The sequence below is a fragment of the Stegodyphus dumicola genome, chromosome 8, assembly GCF_044657685.1.
Source record: "Stegodyphus dumicola isolate Sdum_Otavi_A_Nest chromosome 8, ASM4465768v1".
NCBI classification, from domain to species: Eukaryota; Metazoa; Arthropoda; class Arachnida; order Araneae; family Eresidae; genus Stegodyphus; species Stegodyphus dumicola.
The window spans coordinates 58,874,047-58,890,502 of record NC_140775.1 but is presented as its reverse complement, the minus strand read 5'-3'; the positions used below and the strand labels follow the sequence as shown (position 1 = coordinate 58,890,502).

The 16,456-nt window shown below is 28.8% G+C and overlaps 2 protein-coding genes across 5 annotated transcripts in view; one reads left to right on the top strand and one right to left on the bottom strand.

The window, feature by feature from the left end:
* eIF3b (eukaryotic translation initiation factor 3 subunit b) overlaps window positions 1-12,943 on the top strand; it is a 103,961-nt gene extending 91,018 nt beyond the window's left edge. The window contains exons 16-18 of the mRNA XM_085821887.1: window positions 7,290-7,367; window positions 12,399-12,507; window positions 12,621-12,943. Coding sequence (XP_085678013.1) covers window positions 7,290-7,367; window positions 12,399-12,507; window positions 12,621-12,721 — 288 coding nt within the window. The 3' untranslated portion in view covers window positions 12,722-12,943. The remainder of the gene's footprint in view (window positions 1-7,289; window positions 7,368-12,398; window positions 12,508-12,620) is intronic.
* Window positions 12,944-14,748: 1,805 nt separating this feature from the next.
* The window catches only part of LOC118179655 (ubiquitin carboxyl-terminal hydrolase 22-like), a 111,923-nt gene continuing 110,215 nt past the window's right edge, over window positions 14,749-16,456 (bottom strand). For all 4 annotated transcript variants that reach the window (XM_035348821.2, XM_035348828.2, XM_085821889.1 and 1 more), the window contains one exon: window positions 14,749-15,804. In XM_035348821.2, the coding sequence (XP_035204712.1) occupies window positions 15,750-15,804 (55 nt within the window). In that variant the 3' untranslated portion in view covers window positions 14,749-15,749. The remainder of the gene's footprint in view (window positions 15,805-16,456) is intronic.

The following is a 16,456-nucleotide window of genomic DNA, read 5'->3' as shown; positions in this document are numbered from 1 at the left end:
AGGCATCTTAAAACTGGGGTGTGGAGTTCTTAGAAAAGTTCTTAGAAATAATAATAAATGTCATAAGCTTTTGGAAACTAATGAATAGTTGTTAAAAATACATTATTTTTAAATGAAAAGTTTATAAAACCACAAATCCTGTGAATTGATGCAAATGCAATAATTTGCAGTCGTGTTTACCTATAGGATAATTGGATGTTAATATGAGATGATGGAATGGTTTTTCTTCTGCTTCTCAATGGAAGTGATACATAGATCATTTGCTTGATTATACTTACATGCATATATATATTTCTATTAAACTCTATATTAATACAAAAAATTGCTGTTATTTTGAATAATTTCCTTGAATATTTATATACTTTCCACACTTTGAATGAAAGTATAATAATCATGACATACTTAATATTATGTTTAAGTGATATAGTGTGGAGATAATGAAATTAACATGTTGAGTGTCATGTCAGCCATCTGTGGCTGACACTAGACTTTCCGTTTAGGCCGCGTCGACCGCTGCTGGCTGACAGCGCGTAACATGATATATAACTGTACAATTTACTCTGTTTTGTGGAATTACAGAAAAATTATTTAAAATTTACTTAATTTTGATTCATTACAGGACTAATGGATTTCATTGAAACACGGTAAGCATAAAAACAGTTCTCAATTACAGCTATTACAAATTGTGACAACTGTCTTAGTCTTTTTTCTGGCCATTAGTCTACCAGCTTCAGTTGCATTTTTATCATAGCATAATTTACAATATTTCCGTACTTCAGAGGCTTTTTCCGGTTTTGTTTGGAGTTTATGCTGTCGTTTTTTAGATATTCTTGCATTTCTGTTCAATGGAATATCTTCTTTTTCACAACTTGTAAGGGATAGCGCTAATTCTTTCTGGACTTCAGTAATGCTAATTTTCTGCTTCGTAATATCTTTGCATAGAATGTAACTATTTACAAAACAGACTTGGAGCGTAACGTGTTGAATGTGTGCCTATAGGAATCACGTTTTAAATGTAAACTATCTTCTACTGCAATAAGAATCGCTGGCCCTACAATGCCAGCGCTTTAAAGCGGCGCGCGTGCCCTCAACGGGATTGCCTAAGAAATACGCTTGGCACTCAATGTGTTAAGGATAATGGTGAATTTATTATTGAATTGTAATGAAGTTAAAGGGATAATAGTGAATTTATTATTGAATTGTAATGAAGTTAAAGGGATAATAGTAAATATAATATTGAATTGTACCTGAACTATATTTATGTATGAGTTTTATTACCATAAGAGATATTCAAACCATATCTGTTAAGGTAACTGAAATGTGTTTTAATCATAACTTAAATCAGCATCAAATTTATATGAAATTTCAATGCAGCCCTTTACTAATCATATGAGTTTTGGGTGTACAAAATGTAATTGCTGTCTGTGAGAGTGCTGTTTAAAATATTGTAAAAAAGGGAGATAATGTATGTTAACAAATAGAGAAGATTTATAAAAGAACAATCTCAGAGATGGTCCCAGACTGATTAAATTATGAAGTGCACATCAATAATTGCCTTCTGTCTTGCAAGAAGAGTTTTCTATTTCTAAAAACATTATGTGAATTTGTTTATCTGAGAGTATGTAAGAGAGAAAAATTGCTAGGTCGTTGCAAATAAGTAAATAAAAAATGTAAAACATATTAATATGCAATAATGCACTATATTAAGATTTTTCAAGGTTTCAAGTGCTGTTTTGTTTGAACTGTGAATATTTGAAAGCCAGGAGATGATCAGTTCTCAAAGCAAAAATACAATATATAGTATATAATATATAGATAAGGAGTCATAATAATATATGTATGCATTCAATAATTTCATAAATGTGTATTATGGTTGTTCTTATTTGTTTTCTGTCATTGTTTCCTCATATTATTACAGTGGCTTATGTAAGATTATATATTTTCTTTATCAGTACGAACTAACATAATAAAGCTAATTAACTTTGTTTAGTTTATAAATTAATTTACATAAAATGAATTGCTAAAATTATAGTAGGAATAGCATAGATGCCAAATCTTGGCTTTACTGGATGACTTCCAGTTTTTAATTTTTAGCCTTCAAAGAGGAAAGTGCTTTTAAGCAATAAATATAATTTATTGAATTAATGAAACTTGAAATTTAATAATTCTTTTCCTCCACTTTTAATGATTTTCAGAGTAATTTCTATTATTAAATTTTATTTTGTCTGAATTGTAATTTTTCTTATTATATTTTATTGTTATTGAACTTTCCTTACAAATTTGATTTGATCTTAGTTGTCTTAATCTAGACATTTCTGGACTTTTACATGAAGAAGATTCAAGCAATGTTATAGTCGATTATGAAGTTTATCCACACAAATACAATGTTTATTAATTTTATTTTCTTGGTATTTAAAAGTACTTTGATAAATAAACGCTTTCTTTCACTACTTGGGGTTATTTCAATATAAAAGTTTAAGAAAGTTAAAAACAATTAGACAAAGAACTTGAAATTTAAAATATCTAATTAAATGTTAATATAAATTCATATCAGAATTGAATTACAAATAATTCAGTGACCTGAACCAGGCATTATAAAATGAATGAGGTTCAGTTTGGAGTTCCTTTGAAATGGTGTTGCTATGCAGCATTTCTGTGTGAAAAATCTCCTGGTTTTAACATTTGGCAACTATGGAATAGATATTAAACAAATATGGTACAGATGTTATACAATGAGAAAAAAATAATCAGAACAACAATATATTTTATGGCATATGCATTTGCTCATTACATAAAAGCACCTATTTGAAAATTTTAAATAATTAACAATTGCCTCTCTAAGGCAAATTTAATTGTGATAACAGTTTGCTTTTATGTATATGCACAATTAAAAGCAATTATGAATTTAAGTGAATTGATAACTTTACTTCAAAATATAGATCACAAATCTTATTAGCCATTGAAGAAATGTTTTTCATAAAGCGATGAAATTATTGGAAGTAAAGTAGTACACAGAAAATTGTTGCTTTAACAAAAAAATTGTTAAAGAAATTAGTCACTAAATTGTCTCTAAATTAGGATTCAGAGTTTATATTACTATATTTATTGCTGTAATGTTGTTTTTTGTCTTCTAAAATTTCAAAAAGTAATTAAATTTTGCTATAGAGTTTACTTTTGGCAATGAAAATTTATATTTAATAATTTTTCTGGATTATGTGTATGGATTTAGCAAATAACAGAAACCTTAAGCATGCATAAAAGAACACTGCGAAAAAAAAAAGGGTAACAGTTCTGTATCTCCCATTCTACTGGGCCGATTGACAAAATTTAAATTCCGTTTTCCCTGTCTTGAAAGTGTGACTTAGGATATATATATTAGATTTATATATATAGCATTGTTCTCACATAGTATTTAGACACAAAATTCCACTTCTGAAATAACATGCCAATTTTTTTCCATATTGCCATTCAATAACTCAAATTATGCCTAGATATTAAATTTTGTAATTTTTGGTGAGAAATTTAAAAGTTTATATTGGCAAATTTTTTTCAGTTTGCGCCAATAATAATTCACTTGGCAAACTTCTTAATTTATAGCAACCTATTTTCCTTTCCTTTTTCTTTATTGTCCACAAGCAAAAAAAAAAGTCATCGTTCATACTTTTAAATAATTTTAAAGTGCGTAAACCAGATTTTCGTTATATCGCTTATAATAAATATGCCAAATTTCAAAACGGGTCAAAATGTAAATTAACACATATCTTAAAAAATTTTGAATTAAAACTTTAATTTTTTGCAGGTATGTTTAAAAATACATCTACTTTAAGATGGTGGCAAAACTTTTATAAATTATAATTTATAAAAATAATATTTGTTATAATTCGTTTAATATAAATTTAATTTCGTGTTTTTCAAAAAATTTATAAAAATTATTTAAAAATACAAATTTTAAAAATAAATCATAAAAATGGACGAATTTTATTTGGAATGAACCTAAATTTAGAGGAAGAATCAAATAAGTTTTTTTAATAAAAAAAAAGGATATTAATAAATATATATCAAATTCAATTAACATTGAGGAGCTAAAATGTTGAGACCTAATTTTTAAAAAAGTACTTGTGCAATTTTAACAAAACTTGGCAGTTTGACATAATTTGAGTCGTAGAGTCAAAATATGGGGGGGGGAAAAATAGCATGTCATTTCAGAGAAAGTTCGATTTTGTGTCAAAATATCTGTATTTGTACACTATATATAAATTTAATACATATCCTAAGTTGTGCTTTTGAGACATGAAAAAAGTTGAATTTCGTCAATGGGCCCGGTACGATGGAAGATATAAAACTGTTTCATTCCCCCCATTTTGTTCATTTTCAAAATGTTATAAATAATGGTTAATATTTACTCCAGCTAATGTTGTAAAATTCATGCAAAGATTTGTTTATCAAACAAGTAAGAAAAAATTTTTTTCAAAGGTATTGTTGGATCTATATTGTGATTTAGATTGAAAATGATTAATTTTTATTAATTAGTACAGTTGTATCAATTTTATTGCTACCTAATTTTTGCTGTGATTTGTATGTGGATGGATTTTGGAACATTAACTTTTGTGCATACACGAGTACAGTTAAAGCTGTTTTTGTGTGGTAAAAGAAATCATACACACAAATATATATACAGTCAAAAGTCTTTAATCCGGACTCGTCGGGACTTCGGCGATTCCGGATTATTGGTTTTTCCGGATTATAGATCATCAGTTTAAATCTGGTAACATGGCAACCAGAAATTATAAAATTAAAAATATGAAACCGTAATTTATGAAATAAAGAGCAATTATGATCTAAAGGGTATCAAAATTTACTCTCTCACACACACACACACGCAAAAAAAAGGGGGGGGAAAGCTTAATATTTATTTGTTTGCTTTATTAAACATTTCTATCAATGCGTGCATGCGTAAAGCATGCATTACGCATAGTCGAAATTAGAAAATTGCAACCAGAAAACTATTTGATGTGTATTCATGATATTTATAATGACGAGGAATTTGATTTAAATCATATCAAATATGGAGTACATTGAGATGAAATACTAATTTAATAAGGAATTATAAGCCGAATAAAATAAAAACATCTGGCCTGAGATAAGAATAATGCGGACAGATCAATTTCCAGTTCATTGCCCCTTCCCCACAGAGCAGTGTGAAATTGATAAACATATTTCGGAATGGTAAGAGAATCAGGATATGCCTTTATCCATTTTTTGCAGCAATTCCACTTTTTGTTTGATGGACATCGAAACATGCTTTCACTTTGTAGATCCTTTGGTAGCTCCAGAATCGGAAATTCTTTTTTACATAATCGAAGGTTCAAGCTTACTTTTATAAAATTGCTCTAACAGTCTGCAAAAAATAATAAGCCGGATTCAACTAGAAGACTGAGGATTAAGGAACAATGCAATCTGCAACATTAACTGAAATAGATAATTAGATAATTTTAGCTTAGCTTATACCGTCCATTATACATTAAACGCGCATGTGTAAACGTATTATGCGCATGCGTTAACGCATGTGCAGAAAGTTTGTAGCTTTGAGGTCCGTATTATAGATTATTCCGGATTATGGACGTCCGGATTAAAGACTTTTGACTGTATATGTTCAGAAATTTCATAAGTACTTGTAACAAATAATTTTTTGCAACGTATTATAGAAACATTTTATTTGATGGAGAGGGACTGAGTAAAAAAATCCACGCTCAAAAGATTTACAAAATATTGAGAAAAAGCTTTCAAACAAAATAAATAATTAAATTACACATGGAAACGTTATAAAAAATAATTTCTAATTTTGAAAATGTGCATAATTCACTACTGCTCATCATAATCCAAAACACACATCTTCTTGTGATGAACTGGCTCAAAATCCCTTTTATCACTTGAAGATAATTACAATTGATTTATTTTTTGTTACCTTAAAATTGGCAATAAGTTTTTGCGAGGATGGTCACTTGATCGGATGCTTGTAAACATTATGATAGCCAGATATACATGATCAAAGTTCTTTTTTGAATTTCAAACTCCTTTCAGAATTATTATCTATTTTAAGAAAATGCTTTTCCAATTTATTACAAAGCTGGATCTCTGCATATCTGCTGTCATAGAATCCGGTTCCTTTTGTCTGTCTTCATAATCTGTGAAGTTATTAATAATGTCACTATCATTGACTGTTTCGTCCTTATCCATTTCGGCAAGATCATTTTCGTTGAAAGTGTCAAAATTTTTGTTGCTGATGTTACGTGCTAGCACACTAATTTCTGATGATAATGTGGACATATTTTTGGTTACATTTCTATTAATGACACATTCTGTCTAGATTGCTTTGCGGCACATATTTAAAGTGTGTTGTTTTATTTGAAATGTTGTTGCAGTGGCGCGGTTTATGCAGTCTAAAATTGAAAACTTTTTCAAACTTCAGCCAGGCTTATTCCATTGTTTTCTAGTTTTTTTCAAAATGTAGCTGAAAGTTAATTTCACATAATGTTTCTTAAAAGTTACAATCATGCCCTAGATAACCGTTGAAATTTATATAACTCGTAAAAAAAAATTGCACAAAAAAGGCCCACACAAAAAATGGTTTGATTGTATAAATACATATTTCACTATATACTAAATTCTCTTATAAATGTTATGGTGCTTTGTCCTGTTATATTTAGTCTGAAAAATATTAAATGTGGGGTAAATTTACTTATATCCCCAATTCTCCACCTCCAGTGAAAGGTAAGTATTATATTAAGTAATCCTGAAGTGTTTTTCATCTATATCACTTTTTAACAACCTTGCAAAAGAATGCTGATAGCTAGAGGCATTGAACAGAGTATTTATTTGTTTATTTAAAATTCTTTTCAATTGGAATAATTTTTTTCCCCAATCTATGTTCTTATGGGTAAAATTGATACTGTTCTTTTTTAATACATACAATCAGCAGTATTTTTTCTGAACTAGTTGAAGTTCAGGGTTTGAAGACTTATGAATGTAAAGATAATTTGTTGGTGGTAGAAATGTTCTGTTATAACAAGATATTTATGTACATTCTTAATGTATATTAAAAGCTTATAAAGAATGGTGATTTATTGAATTATTTTTGTCATATGGAATGCTTAAGTAATAATCTATTCAAATGTATGGTACTTTTTTTTTTTCCTTGAAAAGAATTTTGTTAGTTAAATACTCATTTATAAATATTTTATATTCAAAAACTCTTGAATTTTAACCTATTTTCCTCAACTTCTTTGTAGGAAATCAAAAAGAATCTTAAAAAATACAGTGCTCAGTTTGATATAAAAGATCGAATGACATTATCTAAAGCTTCCAAAGTAAGTATAATATGTCAAAGAGCTGAAAATAAGTAGTAGTTTGTATCCATATGTGATAGTTATTAACAATTCACAGTCTTGCTAAAAATTTATACTGCAAATTTTGTGTTTATTTTTATTTGTGTTCAGAAGTTTTTATGTTTCTGAATAAATTGCAAATTCTAAGATAGTTATGGAACTTTGGGCAAGAAATTTTTTAAAGTTTTTCTAAACTGTGCTGTTTTTATCGATTAAATCTAATTTTGATGCATGAAAAGGGTTCTTTTCAAGGCCATTATATATTGTTAAAAGGAAAAGCTTCTGTTTGCTAATTAAGACACAATAACATGCCGAACAAATACTAATTCAGAAATCAAACAACAAAAATCAGCTTTGTATATTCAAATTTTCACAGGACTAGTTTCGATGGTTTTACAGAACCACTATTCTCAGCTGCAAAAGCGCAAATGAACGAGATAGGATATAATGATTATATAAGATAAGAAAGCCTGGACAGAAGATGAGCTAGTAGCACCATCTGTTGATGAAACTAGAACTAAAACATAATTTCTTTAAAGGCCGAAGGTAAAGATGGATTGGAATTAGGATCGTAAACTAAAACAGAAAGATTTTTTGAATGTGAAATGCCTCTAGAAAGTCCAGTTCTCCAATGGAAGATGTTTTTTGAATAATTTTGGCAGTAGAAAAATTGAAAGTGTGATTTTTGGACCAACAATGTTGGGCAACAGAAGACTTCTGTGTTTCCTTTTTTCTAACATATGATTAATGTTCCTTGACGCGAAATTTTAAGGCTCTCTTAGTTTGGCCAATGTAAATTAAACCACACTGGCAATGAATCCTATAAATACCCCAGGAATTCATATCCGGAATGGTGGTCCTTGAGTATGGAACTCGGAAATTTATTGATGGGAGAATAAATGACCCAAAAGTTAAATTTCTGCAAAATATGTGCAACTTTATAGCTAATTGATGGAAAGAAGGGAATGACAACAGAATTTTTATAACCCGAAAGTTAAATTTCTGCAAAATATGTGCAACTTTATAGCTAATTGACGGAAAGAAGGAAATGACAACAGAATTTTTATAATCTCCTAATACAAGAGTGTGCCTTTTAGTGTGTTGAGATGAGAATTTTTTAGCTGCTTGATTAATAATGTTATGTGAAAAGCCCCTGTCAATAGCTATTGCTTTTAAATAATTTAGTTCTTCATCAAGGGATAGTTTGGAGGAGCAAACTTGAAGAGTATGGAAAACATAGGAATAAAATGAAGCTAACTTTTATTTAGTGGGATGACATGAAAGTTGGATGACTAAAAGGCACACTTTTGTTTTAGGAGATGATAAAAATTTTGTTTTCATTCCCTTCTTTCCATCAGTTAACTATAAAGTTGCACATATTTTTCAGAAATTTAACTTTCGGGTCGTTTATTCTCCTATCAATAAAATTCCGATTTCCATACTCAAGGACCCCATTCCGGATATGAATTCTTGGGGTATTTATAGGATTCCTTGCCAGTGTGGTTTAATTTGCATTGGCCAAACTGACAGCCTTAAAATTTCGCTTCAAGGAACATCAGGCATATGTTAGAAAAAAGGAAACACAGAAGTCTTCTGTTGCCCAACATTGTTGGTCCGAAAATCACACTTTCAATTTTTTTGCTGCCAAAATTATTCAAAAACATCTTCCATTGGAGAAGTGGATTTTCTAGAGGCATATCACATTCAAAAAAATCTTTCTGTTCTAGTTAAGAATCCTAATTCCGATCCATCTTTGCCTTTGGCCTTTAAGGAAATTATGTTTTAGTTCTGTTTTCATCAGCAGATGGTGCCACTAGCTTATCTTCTGTCCAGGCTTTCTTATCGTATCTAATCATTATATCCTATCTCGTTCATTTGCGCTTTTGCAGCTGAGGATGGTGGTTTGGTAAAACCATCGATACTAGTCCTGTGAAAATTTGAAAATATAATGCTGATTTTTTTTTGTTTGACTTCTGAATTAACTTTTGTTTGCTATTGAAACCTAAATACATTTAAGGACATATCATGACTTTTGTGTGAAAACAACAGACACCTTAAAGAAAACTGTTCATTGTCATGTTTGACTTATAAACCAAACATTTTAATTTATATAAAAAAAGGCAAAAGGAAAGTTACTGTTGAATAAATTTTAAGTATTTCTAATTGTGCGTAATTGTAGTTCTTATATAAAACTAATGAAGGCTCTGTAAAAATCAAAATTATACATTTGATTTAAAATATGACCAATTCTGTCATGTATGAGTTTTAAAATGAAATGTGTACAAAATTACATTTGTATGAATTGGTTTTTAATTTAAGAGGGAAAAGTTTGCTATCTTGCTAAAGTAACATTACTTTATAAGTTGCTGATTAAAATTTACATAAAATCTGTTGATAAATGAATGTTAATTGTAAAGTTATTTTGGTTATAAGAAAATATTTTTTCCTCCTGCAACACTGAATTTGATTAAAATTTTATACAATCAGATTATTTTATTGAATTAAAGTATTTCTTTTTAATAACAAAAAATTATAAAGTAATATGTGCCTGCTTTCATGCTAACTAAATGTTTCTTTTCTTAGTGCAGTGTTGTAGATGTAGAGACATTGTAATTTTCCATTTTATTTGAGAAACATTTTCTAAATTTAAATAAATACAGAATTGCATAACAATTTTTTTTTTCTACATATGCCCATCTGTACTAACTAAAATAATATGTCAAAGAGCAAATGCTGGGAATATTAAAACAAGAAGAAGCAGTGTAACTTCATGCTTGATTCTTGTTGCTTTAGTATCTCCAGCATAAGCCCATTTGCTATAAAATCAATGAATTTTTTCAATGAAGAAGTTAATAAATTATAAAAAATTTTGAAATTTTTATTGTTGTTACTCTTCAGTGTTTAACATTATTTTTAGTTTCTCTTCTATTGTGTGTGTACAAATGCTAGGTCTGAACTGCTATGTTCTGGAATGTAAACTCCTGTAGTTATACGCTCATGCTCTTTTCATAACAAAGATTTCTAATTAATTCCAAAAGATTGTAACATTGTTGCTCAACTAATTATTTCTGTTAGATGTGATTGCACATAAATTTCCTAATCTGAGAAAATGTCCTTAGATAGGATAATAATGAGCATCTTGTATAATAATTAGTATTAGCAGTTTGGGTTAATATTGTGAAACTAAAAGAATTAAAATCCCTCCTGTTATTGAGGATTTCATTTACATGTGCTAATACTATGCTCATCAAAATTAAAGAATAAAAAAAATGCAAAATTTTACTTCTGTGCATTGGTTAATGCACTTGAAGTATGCAAACAAGATGAATGACAACTTGTTTTGAAATGGGTATATTTGGAATTTTGCTGTGCAGCTTTGTTTTTATTAAATATGTTTTTTAACTAGCTAGCTTTAGTTAATATGGTTTCTCACTAGTTTAGTAGCTGTGATTGAAATAAATGATTTAAGTGAAGAGCAAAAGTGGGTATTAATTGATTGACATGGGGAAGGGCATACACATAGATCAAAGTGGCCTATCAAGAATTTGGAATTGCTTTTAAAGCATTGAATGAGTTAGTAGAAAGCCTGGCCATGAGCAATAACTGCATTTTCTCTGTCCTGAAGAAATCATGAAGCATCTGCAGAAGATTAGGTTTTCAGGCTGTCATAGCATCTGAAATCAGCCATTCTGCTGCATAAAGGTTGGATATAATGTGTGTAAGAAAACCAATAATCCACTCATTCTACCTTCCAAAGGGGCTTGTTTAAGGAGAAATGAGCCATGTACTCTTATTGACACAAGTCCAGATATAACATGAACTATGACTCATATAGAGCATATGTGTTTTTCATATAGAGCAAGCGAAGAACCCTCCAGATTAAAAAACAGTATGCCTATGTAATTTGTAAAAGCATTCTATGTAATTTGACTTCACGAAAGATCCCATTTCCATGGAAACGGTTTCATGATTTGGGATGAAATTATTGATAAATATCGATAATTAATAATAGTGGGTAAAATTATTGGTAAATATGTTCAATGTGGCATTGCATATTTTGATGGAAGTTCTGTAATCAGTTACAGATCTGTGAACAAAATCTTGGAACCCCATGAAAGGCTATGTAAGAGTGCTGTTGGCTAGGATTTTTTTTTTTGTGGATGACAGTGTTTGCGCGCATCAAGCATTTCTGATTATCGGGTAATACTAAGAAACAGGATTTCATTCAAATGGATTAGCCAGCTTACGTACCAGACTGGGCATTTGTGAGATGCCTTATGCTGCCAGACGCCTTCCAAGTCTGAAAACTATATATTCTGAAGAATGATATGCAATTCCACTAGACCCAAGCAACAGTATGGTAAATTCTATTAAATTAAAATGTGAGGTTTGCATTTCTGTGAGAGGTGACTTTTTACCATATTACAAATTTGTTTCAAAACAGAGGATATGATTTTTAAATTTCCATAAATGTGACTTATGTTAAATAATGATTTTGTACAAAATGTTTTTATCATTTGCAATAAGTAGTTTTATTTCTGTCTGTATCCTTTAATTTGACAAACAGTGTATTATTTTATCCTCAGAGTATATAATAACAACTTTAAAATTTTATTCAAAAGTTCATATAGTATAAAAAATGTATTTTTTCTGAAATAATTGAATAAGCAGATTTTATAAAGTATTTCATTGACTATATAAACTGAATTTCAAGTTTTAAACTGCTGTGATATAATTAAAAAAAAATAGTTTTCTGAAGTTAATTTTCATAAGGTAAAATATGCAATATTATGGATTATTAGAAAAACTTTAATATATAACATTATAAAGTACAGTATGAGGAATAGCAATAAATGAATTAGTTTTTGTATTCTCAAGTATATTGAATCTTTTGCAAAGAAGATCTCACTCTGTGGTTGAGATAGCTTTAAAATGTATTTTCTTTCTATGTTTATTATTTTAAATAATTTTAAAAGTGAAGAAGTGCTTATAATTCTGTGTTTATTTCTCAAGGAAATTGTTGAAAAAAGAAGAAAATTAATGGACGAATTTAGAAGTATTAGGCAAAAGAGGATAGATGAATTTAACAGCAAAAAGAAATTGCGCTTGGAATTACGAAATGGTGAATATTATGAATCATTCTTACGAGATTTTTTTTTTCAGTAATGATATAAAATTACGTATATTTTATGGTTAGAATTCCTTCCATTAATTAATAATGCTTTTTCTTTTAAGATATTGATACAGATGAACTTGATGCAGAAACTGGAAATTTAGAAGAAGAAGTAGTTGAATTCCTTGTAAAAGAAGAAAATGTGGTTTTAGAAGAAGAATGATGTTATTCGAACAAATTTTTAGGATCATGATGAATATTTTAAATTTTTATAAATGAAGACAATTACTTTGCATTTATTTTACAGTTATTTTGAGGCAAGTTTGGAAGAGTTGGAATGAAGTTCATCATATACACAAATGTAGTTATTGAAGAATGAAGTCTGAATTAATCACAGCTTGCATTGTCGTGTATAATGACTGTAAAATAAAGCATGGTTCTATAATGTCTGCCTTTCATTAATCTTAACTTTTGATGAAAATGAGGAGCACAAATTTTGTTATCTAAGCACACAATCAGCTAAAGTAGTGAAATCATCATTATAAATTACTAAAAGACATTTAATTCTATGAAGATGCTTTCATTATTGGTGCCTTATTGTAAATAAATACCTACAGCTTTAGGTAAGGCAACTTGTGTTAAAAAGACACTCGTAAGTGTCTTCACATATATGAAAATCAGTTTTTAACTGGAAAGTGACCTTTAGAAGGATGTCCAAACCATCATGTGTGTAGGATTTTTGTTTTATTAATCATAGTAGCAAATTGAAACTATTTGCAGAGCAATACCATGGTGTAAAAAATGCTTGCTTAATAAAATTTTTTTTATCATATTAGAAGCTCATCTGCATAAAAATGTTGGAACCTTTATTATGTGGTCTCATTTTATGATAATAAAAAGTCTCCTATCTTTTTTATGTAGAAAGATAGCTTTGAACTTTAATAAATTCATTATTTTTTGACTTTCTAAAAGTCTAGTGAATAAACTAGCTAAAATACCGAGAATAATTTTTTGATTTATTAATTTTACACTTTATGCATAAAATGATGAAAATAGTTCTTATACTTGGTAACTTTTTAGCTCACATAAAATGTACTGAAGAATATCTATTCCAACTCTTTATCACTTTTGCTTTGGATTACAACTTATCAATAAAGTGTAATAATGCACAGTTTTAATGACAAAATTGTGCTATATTAAGTAATTGTTCCTAAATGGGTGTATTTTGCCATAAAATTTGAGCAAATATATTCACCATACAATTTTGTCAATTAATGTTTAATTTTCAGTGTGTGTTTTGGAATGCTATTACTGAGTTCATGATTTATAATGCATATTTTGGAAGAATGATTGTGGAATTTCCTCTTTGAGAAAAACTTTCTCACAGAGGAATAGAGAAATTTAGTAAGTTAACACTTTTGTTAACTGTTCATTATACCATACAGGAACTCTAAGAATACAGTATTATAATGCCATGATCATTGAAGTACTTATCCAGCCTTTTCTACACTAGTTGACTTTCCCTTCCAGTTACAATAATGTTTAAATGACGTAAAAATCCAAGTCCTTAAGAAAATGTCATACTTCTTATAAAAAGACACCCTTTGTTGCATGCCAGTCCCATCAAAAAAACTTTAAAGCTAAATGAACTTATTTTAATGAAGAAAATCTTATACATGGACAATGCAAGGCATAAAATTTTGTCCAATGAAATATCTGTTTAAATACATTGATTAATTTATGAATGTAATCTTCAATTTAAAATATAATGCCTATTTCATTATATTCGCTATTTGTGCTATTGCTTCTTTCCCTGGTAGGTATTTCCCCCCAGCCCCTGAAATGCTTAAATACATCCTTGATCATGAAATTGCTAGTATATATCCTAGGCTGCAAAACTTGCAAATTTCGCTATTTACCTCAAGACTGCCCATAGATTTTGGCCCCTTATCCACCTGTGATAAAATTGCAGTGCTAGTAATCATTACATTTCTTACAATGTAAAATTTCTGTCATATCAAAAATTCTTGAAATTAGTACTGTTTACTTAAAAAAATAACTTAAATTCATAGAGTGTTTATTTTTTATAGTTCATTAATATGTAGTTTATAATATTCATAAATACTGGATCAAACTGCTGCACATCAGTTATATTTTGAGAACTGATTCACTTAAAGTAATTCGTATAATGAAAATTATATAAAATAGAATTCAGTTTTAACATGTGAAAGTATAGTCGACTGATTAATGGACATTTGCAATGAACTTTTTATTTTCATATGAATGAAAAATTGAAAGTTACGCCAATTCAGTTTTAAAAAAATTATGAGTTCTGATGAAACAATATTTAATGTAAACAAACAAATTACATCTACATGATCTGGAAGATCCCAAGGAACTAACATAAACTGTTCTTAAATGCACGATTAACTCAAACCTATTTACAAACAAACAAATAAATAAAAAAAGGCAAATAATTTGTGTAAATTAAATAATCCTAATTGTAGAAAACATATTGAAAATATTTTCTTTTGTATATAACAGAATAATATCTGCATAATCAATTCAAATAAATTAATGATGCACATGTAGACAGCACTCTTAACACCAGAACGTTTTACTGAAATAGTTAAAGCATAATTCAGTTAGTCAAAAGAATTGATGGTTTTGAATAGAAATTAATCCTCATCTTAAAATATATATACATACATACATTCATATATATGTGTGTGCTCATTAGAACTTTTCCTGAACGTACCTTTTCCTGCAACCTCTAGCTTGAGCATGCAGTCCAAAAAAGATTGAATTTTAATGCATACACATTTACCAAAAACAGACAAATAAATTTGAAATACGTCTAGTAGGATGGACTTTCCATATTTGTTAGCCATGGATTAAAAAAACTGGCAGACAATAAACTTACATACAGTACGCACAAGAAACACACAAAGTTAAAGCTTAGGATAGATGATCACTCAGATAGGAATATAAACCTCATCACGGTCCAGTGCCACATCCAGGTGATATCATGAATTTTCTTTTACTCAACACAAGAACACCATTTACTCATTTACCACAGTTTCACAAAATCAAAAGAATAATTTAAGTCTCATAGCCCTTATATAAAAAGTCAGAAATTTTAGAAGCTCTGTATATCATCTTGAGCAAACTTAGATCATGTACCAAATTCGATACTAAAGTTCATTTCATATAAAGAGATCACAATATAGAACACAGTTGGTGGGATTAAATTAGTTGTCACATTTTTCATATTCCAATATTTGTTTGTGGTAAAATAAGATATACCTGAAAAATATAACACAATTAAAAAAACTATCATATTTCATAATCAAATCCACAAATAATAAGTTGCATTTATATTTAGGTCTTGCTCACACACATTAAGTTCCACATAACAATATTTGAATAATTAAGCTTAGATTAGATTTGTTAGCTGTTATTATGTTAGGGAGTTAGAATAAAGGAAAATTGTTCACGTAAAATTCAACATACAAGCATGCTTAAAATAACAAAAAAAGGATACATACAATCTTTGAACTCTAGTTAATAATGTTTCCGTTTAAAGATTGCATTTATTTACAGATGCAGCCAATCACAATTTAAATCAATTACAACTCTTTTTCCATGTAATATAAATAGCTCACTCTTTTGCATATAATTTAATATCTATAGATCTATAATGTGACAGATCAGATTATGGATGTGTGGATATGGATTTAAACATAATTTTAATTCTGAAATTTGCAGTAAATAACACATACTAGTATGCAATAATGCATTTATATGCTGAAACATTAATTAGTTTAAAATTATAGTTCAGACATTAAAGCTCTGCAGAATTTTTTTTGCTCCTGAAGAAAAATCTCTGTCTGATTGCCCTTGAAATCAATAGTTTTAATTAAAATTTATGCCAAAATAAGCCTACTGTTTTATCTAT